Genomic DNA, 14,490 nt, shown 5'->3' with positions numbered 1-14,490 from the left:
GTCTTTTCCCGTGTTCCCTCCTCATCCTCGCGTCGCTCCTCCGACTCCTTTTGCTCTTTTGCTTCTTTTGATTTCGGTTCCTCGCTCTCTTTTTTTATTTTCCCATTCATTCCATCGATCCTCCCCCTCAGCGCGGCTTCTTTCGCTACGGCTCCTTTGCTCTTTACCTTCTTTCTTTGCGGTTTGGAAGCTCCATCGTAGCGCGCGGCTCCTCTTCTTGACCGCCTAATCATGTGGGCAAACGTGATGTGCATGTAGACATGGACTGATGGGGGACCTTACTTTAGTTTTAGCTAGAATGACCCAAGTAATTAATTCACGTTCAAATTGTGAGCAGTGCTTGGTACGTACGTGCAGGTAGCTGTACGGCTGGTGCGTGCTGTAATGCGTCATCGATCGGTCCAAATATACTGCGCTGTGCAGCTGCATGGGGGCCGGTGTGGTGGTGGCGTACGTACGTAGAGTACGTCGCGTGCTGCAAGGCAGTGCTAGTAATTTCGATCCATCGTGTCATTGCAGAATGACGGGAGCTAGCTAGCTCTTGCCTCATGGCCTCATGGGAAATTAATTAAAGGCGTACTGAGGGCTAGCAGCCGACCGACTGGCCGGCCTGATGCAGCGCACCGCAGGCTTTCAGGCTGGCCTCGCTTGCTGCTACGCCCAGCCCACCTAACCGATGCGTGCATGCATGCCATGCCATACGCATCTCGTTGTTGCTCGCTTATTACTCACTCCGTAGAGTACATAGAGATATAGATGGATCGCTCGATGGCCTGGGATCCCACAACACACCGGCGAATGGCAGGGGGGGCGACAGACAGATCGAACTGTGCCCCTCGTGATCGGCAAACTCCAATGGAGTCGTCGTCGTCGCCGCAGTGGATGGAGTACGTACGTACAGTACGTACGAGCGCATGTCTGTCAGTGAGACACACACGGCCCGGCCGGCCGCTTCCTCGAGAGCCCGCGGCCTCCACGTCCGTCCCCATATGTGTGTGCATGGGAGACTGTTCCCCGTTTCACGTGGCCTCTCCTTTTGACCACATATTCCTTCTTTGACCGCGCCCCGGCCCCACAACTAAGCTATAGCCAAGCCAGGCGCATCAGACATCCGATTCCATCCATCCCCGAGACAGCGAGAGCGAGGGAGGGAGTTTGCATGCACCTCGCGTCCCGCGCCCATCGATCCCCGGCCGGAATCCAAAATCGGGTCGGGCCAGGTTACCACGTAAAAAGCGAAGCCAAGCCCGGCCACCACCACCGTACTCCCACGTCGTCGCTATATAAGAACCCCGAGGACCGATCCCGTACCCTACACATCCCACATCCATCCATCCACATGTGCGAAACTGCTTAACGCTAGCTGCAGCATCGACCGCCAACGCGTTGTTCGATCTAGGAGTAGCCAGACGGCCGGCCGGCCATTTTGTTTCCAAATTCCAAGAACAGACAGACAGCCCCTCGATCGATACCCTATTCTGTTTGGTTAGTTTTCTCCAATCTCGAAGCTCATCCCGATCGATCGATCCATCTCCCACAGAGTATTAAATCTCGCCCCCAGCAGCAGCTAGCTAGCGCGCCGCTAGTGCGTGTAGTGACTAGTGACACTGTTTGCAATCTCTGTCTGCTCGATCCATCTATTCCCATTTCCGCCTATTCCGCCCCGGCTGCAAGTAGTAGTCAAGATGCTGCACGAGGCGGCTCCATGCACGTGCGGGCTGCTCTACGGCAGCTGCGGCGGCGGCTGCTCGATGCTGTTCGCCACGGCGGCGCCCGGGGACTACCACCACCACTACTACAGCAACAGCAAGCAATGCGGCGACGACAGCGGCTTCAACGGGTCGTCGTACGGCGGCGGCTCGGTCGACTGCACGCTGTCCCTCGGCACGCCCTCCACCAGGCGCGCCGCCGAGGCCGCGGCAGGGCTGCCGTGGGAAACGGCTGCCGTGTCCAGCTGCAACGGCAACGCCAGGCAGGAGACCATCGCCACGGCACCGCGCACGGATCATCAGAGCGCTAATAATAACGCATCCGCCGCTCGCCGGTGCGCCAACTGCGACACGACTTCCACTCCGCTCTGGAGGAATGGGCCACGCGGACCCAAGGTACGTAATGTACTTACACATGTGGCCATATATAGGCTCCTCGTATATGAATGGTACTAATAACTGATTCATATATCCTGCAGTCGTTGTGCAATGCGTGTGGAATCCGGTACAAGAAAGAGGAGAGGCGGGCTGCCGCGGCGGCGGTGGCGCCGACGGCGGCAGGGCTGGCATCGGACAGCGGGATGGAGTACGCCTACGGGTACGCGCGGCAGCAGCAGCAGCATCAACAGCAGCAGTGGGGTTGCTACGGCCCGGCCGTGGCGAAGGCGGCAGCGTCCTACGGGATGTTCGGCGACGCGGCCGTCGCGGAGGTCGACGGGCCTTGCCTGCCGTGGGGGCTCGGCGTGATGCCCTCTTCGCCGGCCTTCGGATCCGTCCGGGAGATGCCAAGCCTGTTCCAGTACTACTAGCCTAGCTAGCTTAATTAGCTCTATAGATCCCTCTCCTCTAGCCACACCTTCTCTTTTCCTTTCCTTCCTTCCTTCTCCCCTTTTAAGTAACAAGAAGATGCTGTACTTCTTTTTGACGGCACGCAAGATGCTGTGCTTGACCAACGACCCGGGGCTAGCTGCATCAAAGTTGAAGCTCAAATGGATCGATATTTCTTTCTTGATTTCCTCCCTCTTTGTTGCGAGCGCGATGGCCCTTTCTTTTCTTTGCTTTGAGACAGGACGTTTGCACATACTCCTGCTGCACTGCTGTACTTGCTTGCATGATGACACTGCCTAGACCATCTTTCCATGATGAGTGGATGCATGTTGCATGATGATTGCGGTGAATAGTACTTGTGTCCTGCTTTGCTAACCATCATTGGGTTCATTGGAGACCCCGTGCACAGCTAAGATAGATTTGCACCTTTTGCTGCGGCGGGGTGCCCCAACGGTCAATCATCGGTAGCTGCATATGTTCTGGGGCCCGCAAACGTATCAGGCCCTGCTTTTTATACACTTCTGATTGCGACTGTCGAGCCTAGCTAGACTGCTGATACACGCACTTTGTTTGATTCTGGGATCCACGGGAGTCTGTAGTTGATGGTAATACTACTTGACTGTAGATTTGGCACGGATGTCCCACCACAGCAGCCAATCTTGCCGTCAGTTTCCAGCATGACGCTGGAATCCAGAACTCAAAAGCAAATCTCACCATGACACGTTCCCACACCAGGCCTCCTCCAACCGCCATTGACATTCAGTTTCATCTCATCTTACGCCATAGTATACTCCATGTCTCCATCTCCAATCGCTCGGGTTTTGCTGTGTTATCCTTTACGTTCCGGGTGGAGATTATATTTTCGGACGGAGTAGTTGTTCAAAAAACCTCTTCACAAGCCAATTGGGATGTAGAAGAAACCGACCAATTTACAAAATTCGGTTTTGCTATTTCTAAAGCCACCGAGAAATAAAAAATTTAAGTCGATGTTAACAACCATATGATCCAGTCACTAAGATCCATACAAGATTTATGCCAGTTACAAAGGATGAGAAAATCTTAATCGAATGACTATGGTTATTGATTGAGAAAGAAACATTTCTAAGTGGATTGAAAAATAAACACTTCCAAACTTTTTTTAAACAATGATTTGGTTTTTTTATTCATGAAAGAAGGCAGTCAAAATGACCGTGAACAACGAGGATCCTCGATAAAACTAAAAGCTACATCATGATCCTAGAAAGTGAATATGGTTGTACCCTCACCCACCATCCTCTCAAGTTTGATGTCTTGTGTGTCCTATATCTTATTTCAGACGGATGTTCGTTTGATAGTAGGCCTGAAATAATGCGTAAGATGGTTAATACGGTACTAAAAACACGTTCCTTTTTTTTTGAGAGGAACTAAAAACACGTTCCAATTATTATTTTTTAGGATCACGAACCATTGGCTGAAAGCAATCGGAGCCAATCTGAGACTCTCACATAGTACCATTGGCGGAAGAGCCCATCGATATGGACTTAAACGGCTTTTCAGCCCAGTTGGCCCAACTTTCCGTGATGTTTATCCCTCGGCGCTCGCGTGCTTCCGATCCTCAGCGGCACGGATCTCTCCTGCACCCCCATCAAACAGCAATCAGCTGTTCTCCTCTACAAACACCCCGCCACGTCTCGAGTCCACGCTAACATTGCCAGGTTTGCCCTACCCTGCTACCGCGCACCGGATCCCCGCCTCTTGCGCGGCCGCATAAACTGTCCAAACCACAGCCACAATTCGCCTCCTCCTCCAGAAGGTTAAACAAATCCATCCAAAGCCGGAGAGAGGCAGAAGAATCCAGAGGCACTTCCAAGTTTGTTGGCGATGTTGCGCACGGGAGGAAGTCGGCTCGTCGCCCCGGGGCTCCGGCGGCTCCTCGGCCCTAGCGGCCGCGAGGGGGCGGCGCCGGGACTGTCGGCGGCGGGGGTGAGGGCGTACCACGAGCGGGTCGTGGACCACTACAACAACCCGCGGAACGTGGGGTCCTTCGACAAGGACGACCCCAACGTCGGCACCGGGCTGGTTGGCGCGCCGGCCTGCGGAGACGTCATGAAGCTTCAGATCCGCGTCGACGAGGGCACGGGGAAGATCGTAGACGCCTGCTTCAAAACCTTCGGGTGCGGCTCCGCCATCGCGTCGTCCTCCGTCGGTGAGCCACCAAACCGCTTCGTCCCGTTTCCCAACTTTTCTGCGGTGTGATTTGGCAGTAGACTTGGTCCTCTGTTCGATGAAATCTTAGGTCGAGGTGGTGAGCTTCCTGTGAATTGAATTGCTGAATAGTAACTTGTCAATTTGTTTTTATAGTGGTGCTTTTGTTTCGAATAGGGAATCCCTTTTGAAGGATGAGAAATTTAGCTAGTTGCGAACGGTATTATGGAATCCCAGCATAGATGATTGGGTATATGTGAGGATAGTTTTGAGTGAAAATTGGGTTTAGTTGATGCCTAAGCTGATTAGGCTTGAAGACAAATATCGGTATCGCTAACTTTTCTCTATGTTTTTATTAATTGGAGATTGCCCTTTCTCATGGTCTACTTTCGCTGCCGGATTACTGAATTTGTTCAATTTTGTATGATGTTTACTGCAAGAATGTATTTAATTTGGTCAGTGGTGCCTTTCTGTATGACAGGAATTGTATGCATATGGGGTTGTGGCTCATGTTAAGAACTTGATTAGTCGAGACTTGTGGATACTATGCTTATGCTTAAATTTTGGTTGTAATACTCATTTTTGTTCTTTCAACGGCCTGTTTCACAGTGTTCTATCTTATAGAAAATGGCGGGCATAGCATTTTTCATAAATAGTTAATGGTGCCATTCATAGATTCAGATGTTTTCAGGTTGTACACAATTGATAGTTGCCAAATCAAATTAGAAACAAGTGTCCTTTCATGCCGAACAAACACTTTGAAAGTACTGTGTATTCTTGTTGATCTGCTGAGTTATCATAGATAATGCCCAAAAAAGAAAATGGCTTCACATTTTTTTCCTGGATAGTTGATAGGCTGACAATTGTGTTTAGGCAGTCCTTACTCATAGTTCTCATGTTTAGTGCATTTATTTCTTTGCAACATGCTGATATTTATGTTAACAAATCTGAGGGCATGAAGTCAACTATTGATCGTACCTTTGTCATTGCAGCTACTGAATGGGTGAAGGGAAAGCAAATGGAGGAAGTAGTCACTATCAAGAACACGTAAGCTCTTCCTGTTATTCTTGATCTTTGTTCCCCCATTACAATATTTGAGTAGTGTGTATGCATTTTCCTACATGTAATATTGGCCTTCTGTTTACCATTTTACCATTGTTTACTGTGTGTCCATTGATCAAACACATCTATTGGTCTCCTAGTCCTAGTGGTAATTAAGCTCCTGCTCCCTCCGTTCCATAACATAAGGCATAACAGGTTTTGTTAAGACAGGGCTTTGACCATGAATTACTCTGTTAATACTCCCTCCGTCCCATATTAAGTGACTCAAATTTGTCTAAATATGGACGTATGTATATACTGAAGTACGTCTAGATACATGTAATATTTCGGCAGTTAATATTGGACGGAGGGAGTATATGATTTATATAGCATGAAGTTGATATCACTTGGTTCTTATGTGTTTTCAAAAGTAATGAGTAATAACTATGATTTAATATCTTATAAGCCATATATTAATGGCGTAATTCTTCTTCAAGCTTTCTTATCATATGGAACAGAGGGAGTAGCCAGTAGGTTCCTGGTTTCCTTTGCTAGCTGTACTCTTTTTCAGAATGTGCTTACCAGTATATATTACAATGCGGGAGTTTGTATTGGGCATTGGCCAGTATTCCATTCACTATTAGTTATCTCTTGTTTATATTTAAGGTGTTGCCACATTTCGTTGTTTCAGAAAAAAAAATTTTGAGAAGAAAAGGCTCGACTATGCATTGAACTTGCAAGCTGTACATCTGCTTAAGAATGTTTCATTACATTGTCACGGTCTTTGCAAGTTATTAAGAACATGGCCTTCTCTCTTCTGAACTTGCTAAAGAAATTAGATTAGTTTCCATATTTTATTGAAGCGAATGTTGTGTTAGCTTCGATTGTTTAATGAGCTTGCTCAGGTGTACATGCCTGCCTTCTTCAGAGGCTTGATATGGATGTTCCTTTATGTTCGGAAGTGAATATGGATGCCAATCACATCAGACGAAAATGTGGCTTATGGGCTTAGTTTATGTGATTTGTTTACAAAAAGATAATCAACCCATTTATTTCTTTTTCCTATTGTTGCAATTGGGCTGTTGATCTATGTCTCCAATGCACTGTTTAATCCTCTCGCTTGAGTCTGTATAAAACTATAAATGCTCCCAACATTGTTTTTCAGTGAGATTGCAAAGCACTTGTCACTTCCACCAGTAAAGCTCCATTGTAGTATGCTTGCGGAAGATGCGATTAAAGCTGCTGTGAAAGATTATGAAGCAAAGAAGGCTAAGGTGGGAGACAGCCCTGCAGAGAAGGTTGCTGAAGCATGAACATGATGTTAGTGCCGTCGCCGTGAAGTACAGTCCGCTATGTATCTGCTGCTAGTAAAGATGGATGCTTCTGTTCTCTGAGGGTGGGTAATAGTGTGTAACGTTCACAGACTCCGGTGGCGGAGCATGTATCATAAGGATGGACACGACCATGTTGAAATAATTGTGCTGTCATATTAGGAAAGTTTGTGCTTGTATAACAGCTGTCTGGTACGGCTGCCTGATCCACCAAGATAATTTTCAATCTTGGGGTTTTATTCGTTGATGAATTAATTCACGCCTGAGATGATAATTACGTTTTGAGGTGTTTGTGTGGCGATGCGGTTGCTTCTAATTCCCCTATACAGTTCGGAACGGCCTGAAGACAAAACTGATTTCTCCATTTGACTAATTTTATGTACTTGCCCTGCAAACCATCAACTGCAGCTCCTAAAACGAAGCCATGAGGTCTCCAACTCTCAATACTCCTGCTAAAGAGAAAGATATGAAGTGATGTGCGGTTTGGTGATACCATCTACATCAAAAGGAAGGAGCTGTGAACTCCAGCCAGAGTTTGGCTGCACCAAGTGCCCAACTCCAGACTGTTCACTGCTAGAGTAATTTTCCTTAACCACGGGAAATGCACCTTCATATGTCAAATTCAAATTTCGACTTGGTAGTGATGTAACATGAGATGCGCTTTGTCTACCATGATCATGCAGAGAAAAGTAAGGTTGACCCTTGTGGATGAGTAAAATCAAGGGTATCAAATTGCCAGGATCACCCGTTTACATCTCGGATTCAAATCACAGTGAGAAAAAGGAAACTCTAAAAATACATAGAAACACACATTATCTTCACAGAACTTTCTGAGGTTCAGCTCCATACATAGATATCTGCATCTGGAGAGTACGACGTCCTCAACTTGTCCAACTTACGTGCCATGTCAAAGGTAAAAAAAAATTGGTTTAACGCGTACTGCTCTGCAAAAATAGAGAGAAATGATATCAAAGTGAGAACCTTCAAGGTTTATTTCTGTAAATACCATACGATGAAGCTTGTCTGACATGGCAAGGACATGCGATTAACAAAAAGTATGCAGGGGACTGAACTGACCCAATTCAAAAATCTCAAGAGGAAATCAAAGTGGTATAAGTTTCAGCTTTTTAACAATGTTACTGGACAAACTGCGCCAGGACATAGTGATGTCACACTGTGGGAAGAATTGACCATATATGGGCTCTATTCATTAGCTCCTAGATAATTTAGACACAAACAACAGTTGGTTTCTTGCACAAGTTAGAAATTGGTGTCTAAATTATCTAGGAACCAACAGTTGTGTGTCTAAATTCTAAACAACATATATGTCACACTGAGCTAACTGTAACCATGCAGCTTAAATTCTAATTTGTTCTTTAGATGTTAAATTCTACTCCCTCTGATCCATAATAAGTGTCGGGGATTTAGTACAAAATTTAGTACTAAATCCATGCCAATTAATATGGAACGGAGTGAGTACTAACTTTGTACTAAATTCCCGACACTTACTACAGATCGGAGGGAGTATATTGTTTTGGCATTATACTCAATGTTCAGAAGGTCTAGAGATACCATGAATTTCTCAACAGAAACAGGAAATAATTATGCCCATTGTTCGAAAAAGAAAAACAAGACAATATATCTTAGTATGTGGAGAGGCATCAATCTAGTACTGAAGCCTGAAGCTTTTCATAACAATAGGCAGATAAAGGGTAAAATTAACTGATAATATTATTTGCTGTGACAAGTGGAATGGTTAACGGCACGACCCACTTCAAGTTCTTGATGAACTCTTCACTAGAAATACTGACCCAACATGAAGTTAGCAGATTGTTGGAAACAAACAACTGCTACATGTGGATATGTACAGTATACACGTAATTAAACATTGTTCCATGTTCTCAGCGAAAAAGGGGACATGGTTCCACCATTTCAAGATATGACCTATTATCTCAGACCGTGGAAAGATAATGTCATGTAGCATTTTCAGACAATGTAACACAGTGTCATATAGCATTGTTGAATAATGTAACAACTAGCAAATGTTCAATGCGGGTATTATAGTCTGAATTGAGCTCTAATACATACAATTTCATGTATGAAACTACTTCAGATTATTTCTTCTGCTTTTTTCCCTTTTTATGGAACTACTTCTGATGCTTAATAACAAATCTAATGCCCAAGAGATTATTGGCAGCTGCAAACTGAGAGCCCTTGAAGAGTTGCATACTCAAATATCAAAAGGAAGCATATCTTGCTATCTGAAATCAACATTGCTAATTAATAATCTAGAGTAGGAAATATCCAATATAAATACAATATGGAATACAGCAGACAAACATGAACTAAGAAAAATCCAGAGTTGCACTTATCTCATATGAAGCAACAATCTACTGCAAATACAAGTGAAACGGAAAAGATTGGGATGAAAAAACGTAAGGTGGTGAAAAAGGAAGGAGCCTCGTATACCTAGTCTCACGCGATGGACACCTTGGCACCGACCCCCTCGAGCTGCTTCTTTGCATCCTCAGCCTCGTCCTTGCTCACGGCCTCCTTAAGCTTCTTAGGGAGTCCCTCGATAAGGTCCTTGGCCTCCTTCAGGGCCAGGTTGGTGAGCGCACGCACAACCTTGATGGTCGCAATACGCGCGCTGCTGGGCACCTCCTCGATGACCACGTCAAATTCCGTCTTCTCTACCGGGGCCTCCTCGGCCACCGCGGCCGCGGGCGCCGCGACGGCGGCAGCGGGCGCGAAGCTGGCGGCGGAGACGCCGAGACGCTCCTGAAGATGGTCCACGAGGTTACGCGCCTCCTCCAGTGTAAGCCCGGCAATGGCGTCGCCGAGCTCGATGACCTTCGGGGATTCGGTGGCGGTGGAGGCAACGGCGACGGCGCGGCGGCGGCGGTTAGCCACGGGGAGAGTCCTGGGGACCGAAACGGAGGGGGATGGTGAGGAGGAGGGGAGCGAGAGGATGGAGAAGGCGGAGGAGAACGTGGTGGAAGCCATTGGGATTCTCGAGGCTTCGCTTGGGGAGTGAGGGGGAGGAGGAAGAGGAAGCGGGGAAGCAGGGGATAAGATGAGGCGGAGGGGATAAGCGAGGCTATCTATTTATCAGCCTCGTGAGTGGCTAATTTTGCACTTGGCAGGCTTCCCATGAGATCACTCTGTATTTCTTTTTGTGTCAAGTTAATTTTAGAGTCCAAACCAGGCCTTAGAATTTGAATTTTATGCCTCATTTTCAAGATATATGCCTTATACATCTACTCCTGCTACAAAAGGAAAAATGCATGGTTACTTTATCAACTTACTCAGAGTAGTAAACCTTCATTTTCAAAAAAAAAAATCCAGTAAAAAAAAGAGTATTCCCTCCGTCCAACAAAAGATGTTTCAAGTTTGTCATAATTTAGATGTATCTAGATATGAATTAGTGTTTAGATGCATTCAAATTTGGTCAAAATTGAGACATCCTTTGTTGGACGAAGGGATTAGTAAACATATTAGTCGTCGTACATGAAACACCATACTCGCTCCATTTCAAAATACACCTCACATATATTTTTCTCATTTTCTTTTGGTACCCGCACCCGGCCAATAACTACTCACATCCATTTACTATTAATCCAATATGATCGGTCAAGTCGTAGAAACGAAAGCTACCTTGATTCAAGTGCACAAATCTCTGTATTTTGAAATGGACGGAGTAGCAAACATGTTTATAAGTTGTCATTTTTATGCACCGGTGGTAGCAAACACGTCTATAATTTGACATTTTTGTGCAACTGCAATTTTATTGATTGGTAAATTTTCTAAACTCTCAAGCTTCTAGAAAAAAAATCAATAAACTACAGCGTCAAACTAAAATCATTAGATCTTTATAAAGAAAGTTTTCATATAACCAAATATATTTTTTATGGAGAAATATAGGAAAAATGAATAAAGGAAAAAGGGCAGACGGCCCAGAACCAGTTGGGCGGGTCTAACGTTCGCTTCAGGCCACAGGCCTATCTACCGGTCCCAGCGTCTAGTGCTGTAGCGCGCTCGCCTAATGGGCTGCCCGAGGTCGAGGATGCTGATACACGGCCCAGTTACCCGGAAAACTTAGCAGAACGAAGAAATGGGGGCACGCATATTGAGGCCCAATGTGGGCATGTGGCTGGCGGAGCATCCCCTCGTACGTTGTCAGGGGCGCGGCATCGCCATGGGAAGGCCGGGCGCCGTCTTCCCCGCACGTGCGCGCGCGCGCCGGCCCGCTGCCAGAGGCGAAACACTCGGATTGAACAGCCCGCTGTCCAGATCCGGCTCGCACGTCTACTGGTCGATCGCCGGCCATCCACGATCAAATCAAATAAAATCCTTAGCCTACGGTACGTGGCTTTGCCGATTTGGAACAGCCAAGTTCCCTCGCCAAAATAAAAATGGAACATCCGAGTTAACGTCTTGCCCAAATAATCGAATCCTTTGAGCTAACGACTTTACCGATCAGGAGCAGCCAAGTAAGTACTAGCCATTTTTATATCTTCAAGATGAGCAGCTCATGTAGCTGAGTAGCTCGCTAGCTGCGGCGTCGCTTTCCGCCCAAGGTTTGTACGCCATAGTTCACGGAATACAAAACTGAGCTCGCGGCACAGATTGTAGTCTAAACAGACAACACACGCCAGTTCCAGGTGTGGAGCCGGTGCACGTACTTGTATGTTTTATTCTGCTCTGACGTTGCGTTGTCGTCTCTCTTCGATCGTGGTTTAGGTACAACAAATGCGTAGGTACCGTCAGCGAGACGTACCATGAAGCGATTCAAGTTTATTAATCATTGTTATTAGTAGTTCATTCGGCTACTTGGCTAAAGATGCATCGTTTGTACACGAGCTAACACTTTATCCTCCCTATTGGATAATCTACATCCCACTTGTAATAATCTATATATGTGTCTACTAGTATATATTAGTATATATGCTACTGAGCTACTCCCTCCGTCCCTTATTAAGTGACGAAATATTACATGTATTTAAACTTTTTTTGGGTACAGATACATGCACATTTGGTCAAATTTGAGTCACTTAATATGAGACGGAGGAAGTAGTTATTATTGAATGGACGTTAATTCGATTATCTACTGGCTAGTTTTCTTCTTTTCTTTCGGCACCGGCACACGTATGTCCAATAGTTGTGTGATTGTTTTTGTTTGGTTCAACAAGAGGTCGATTCTCTCTTTATCCAGTTCCTTCGTTCCCCGCCATCGATGTTGATCGCTGATCTAACTGAAGATATAATAAACTACATAGTTCTTTTTTAGATTGAATGGTGCAGGAAAGCTTACAATAATGCATCGCATATTCTTATCCAGTTCTAGAAAACAAAATCTTGCGTATTATGTAGTTTTTCTAAGCACAAGTACGCCGTGAGATTGATTAGTTTCGCACAATATTGCCCTTTATACATTGCCAAACAAGTAGTACATCTCAAGCTCTTTCATTGACTGCGACAACCATACAGTTTTTTTTTTGCTGTCATTATCTTCTTCAGTTTTAAAAGGAATTAACAATTGATCAGCCAGAGCTTGCCGTCTGTGCTTAGCATTTTTAAAAGGTTACTCAACTGAGTATTCAAAAGCTTTTCGTTCGTGTAAGCGCAGCTCATACGACTTGCAACGGGAGACAAAATCGTTGTAGAACTAGAAAACATTAATACTCCATAACTAGCTAGTTGCTGACGCACAAAGTGCAGAGCTGACCTCACCATTATTGTCGATTCGACAACTTCAGAGCACCGTACAGCAATTCTTGATCACAAAAAAACTGTGCCGAGATGCACAGAAACACAGAACCTCTAGGTAGCTTCAGGTGCAGTAAAACAGTAGTTGGTGACTTGGCGTGTGGTATATGGTACGTGTGCAAGTCAAAATAGTATGCTTGGTGTACATACATCACATGGTGAGTACATACATTACCATATCCATGACATAATTGACATTGCTCCTACATAAACAAGAAAGAGCTAGGGTCAAAGAAGAAGGTAGAAGGAAAAGAAAATACTGCCGAGAGGGTAGCTATACTATATACCCTGGCATGCAGGACACCTCAGCTTAAGCATCTCAAATCACAAACACGTCCTAGCCAATCCCACGTGGTGCTGCCGCAGCAAGCTGCTAGCTAGGAGGAGTATTATTATTCCCTTAACTCGAAACCGTGAAAGGTTCACACCCCCTGCACTGTAGTTTACAGTGCAGCCAGCCCAGCAGCGTTTGACCGGGTTTAAACTGCTGCACATGAACTGCAGTCCGCGGAACGAACCTTTCTGTCCATCTGTCAGACAGTACCACACCTGGATCGGGATCTCGCACATGAACTGAACTTGCTACTCCTAACTACTCCAGCTAGCCAGTAATTAAACTTCACTGCAAGATCATTGCAAACCACAAGCAAATTCCGAATGACAGGTTACTTGGATACCAGGTCGATCAGGTTGTTGGTTGAACAATATACCCGCGGCCGGCGCGCCCATACATGCAAATGCAATGCGAGAGCTAGCGCGCATACGACAAGAGTGACTTGCAATAATAAACAACTCGTGCTGCGTATTAAAAGGCCAGGACGTGATGTGATCTCTGATAAGATGTGCCTGCACAACCACGTATTGAAAGGGGGAAACTAGGGCGTAGGTCCACGCTGATTGATCATTTTGTTTGTCCCGACAGGCCATGACTAGACATGGCCCCCTTTTTTTTCATTTTTTACATGAGATAGACGATGGAGGAAGGACCTATTGAAATATTGAATTACTCCCTCTGTTCATAAAGTTAGGCATGAATTTGAACTAGAATTAATTTAAATTCGTAACGGTCTTTATGAAACGGAGGAAAACAGAGGGAGTAATAAATTAGTAGCGGAAATGCTGCCGTTGCTACTTTGACGCGCATGGTAGCGCGAGTGATATTTGGCGCGCATCTTCTGAAACAAAGAATACATGAATTGAAGGAAGAGGTGATATGTGGCGGAGCGCCAGGCTCCTGGCCGCCCCGAGGAAAGAGGTCAAACAAGATTCTCCCTGTTTTCGGTGGTGATTAGCATTCGCACCCTCCAGCTTTACAGATTCCACTGTGGCCTTTGAAAGTTAGCGCGTTAATTTTAATTTTTACCTTCTAATCATAGTATGATTTTGCGATAATTTGTATTTGGGTAAAAAATCCACATTCTACTGTACTATTTTTCGGTTTTGTTTGGCGCTAGCGTATTTTTAATTACAATGTATTGTGTTTTGGAGGATTTGTCCACCCACTCTCAAATCTCCTTCCACACGCACCGGCACGAGAAGTGTTTTTAATTAACACAAAAATAAGGTGTTTTGGGGAAAAAATCTAGTGACCATTCTAGTACTGTTCTTGAACTGGGAAGTTGGGGGTA

The 14,490-nt window shown here is 45.7% G+C and overlaps 3 protein-coding genes across 4 annotated transcripts; 2 read left to right on the top strand and 1 right to left on the bottom strand.

The window, feature by feature from the left end:
* The first annotated feature begins 1,320 nt into the window (after positions 1–1,320).
* LOC100844674 (GATA transcription factor 19) lies at positions 1,321–2,721 on the top strand. The gene is made up of 2 exons (XM_003569451.4): positions 1,321–2,105; positions 2,189–2,721. Exons 1-2 carry the CDS (start codon positions 1,686–1,688, stop codon positions 2,516–2,518), a joined length of 750 nt encoding a protein of 249 aa, XP_003569499.1. The 5' UTR covers positions 1,321–1,685; the 3' UTR covers positions 2,519–2,721.
* Positions 2,722–4,260: 1,539 nt separating this feature from the next.
* Positions 4,261–7,376, top strand: LOC100844370 (iron-sulfur cluster assembly scaffold protein IscU). Its single transcript, XM_003569450.3, has 3 exons — positions 4,261–4,722; positions 5,714–5,768; positions 6,928–7,376. The coding sequence occupies exons 1-3, from the start codon at positions 4,398–4,400 to the stop codon at positions 7,073–7,075; spliced, it is 528 nt and encodes a 175-aa protein (XP_003569498.1). The 5' UTR covers positions 4,261–4,397; the 3' UTR covers positions 7,076–7,376.
* A 358-nt stretch (positions 7,377–7,734) lies between these two features.
* On the bottom strand, positions 7,735–10,188 carry LOC100846704 (50S ribosomal protein L12-1, chloroplastic). 2 transcript variants are annotated; one of them, XM_010233803.3, is made up of 2 exons: positions 9,563–10,188; positions 7,735–8,032 (listed from the first exon to the last, which is right to left on the bottom strand). In XM_010233803.3, exon 1 carries the CDS (start codon positions 10,097–10,099, stop codon positions 9,569–9,571), a length of 531 nt encoding a protein of 176 aa, XP_010232105.1. In that variant the 5' UTR covers positions 10,100–10,188; the 3' UTR covers positions 7,735–8,032; positions 9,563–9,568. The 2 variants fall into 2 exon arrangements, with proteins under 2 accessions (XP_010232105.1, XP_010232104.1); XM_010233802.3 differs by having other exon boundaries at positions 7,735–8,037; positions 9,563–10,187.
* Between the last annotated feature and the right edge of the window lie 4,302 nt (positions 10,189–14,490).

The sequence above is a fragment of the Brachypodium distachyon genome, chromosome 2, assembly GCF_000005505.3.
Source record: "Brachypodium distachyon strain Bd21 chromosome 2, Brachypodium_distachyon_v3.0, whole genome shotgun sequence".
In the NCBI taxonomy this organism is placed as follows: Eukaryota; Viridiplantae; Streptophyta; class Magnoliopsida; order Poales; family Poaceae; genus Brachypodium; species Brachypodium distachyon.
This window is presented reverse-complemented; position numbering and strand designations above follow the sequence as displayed.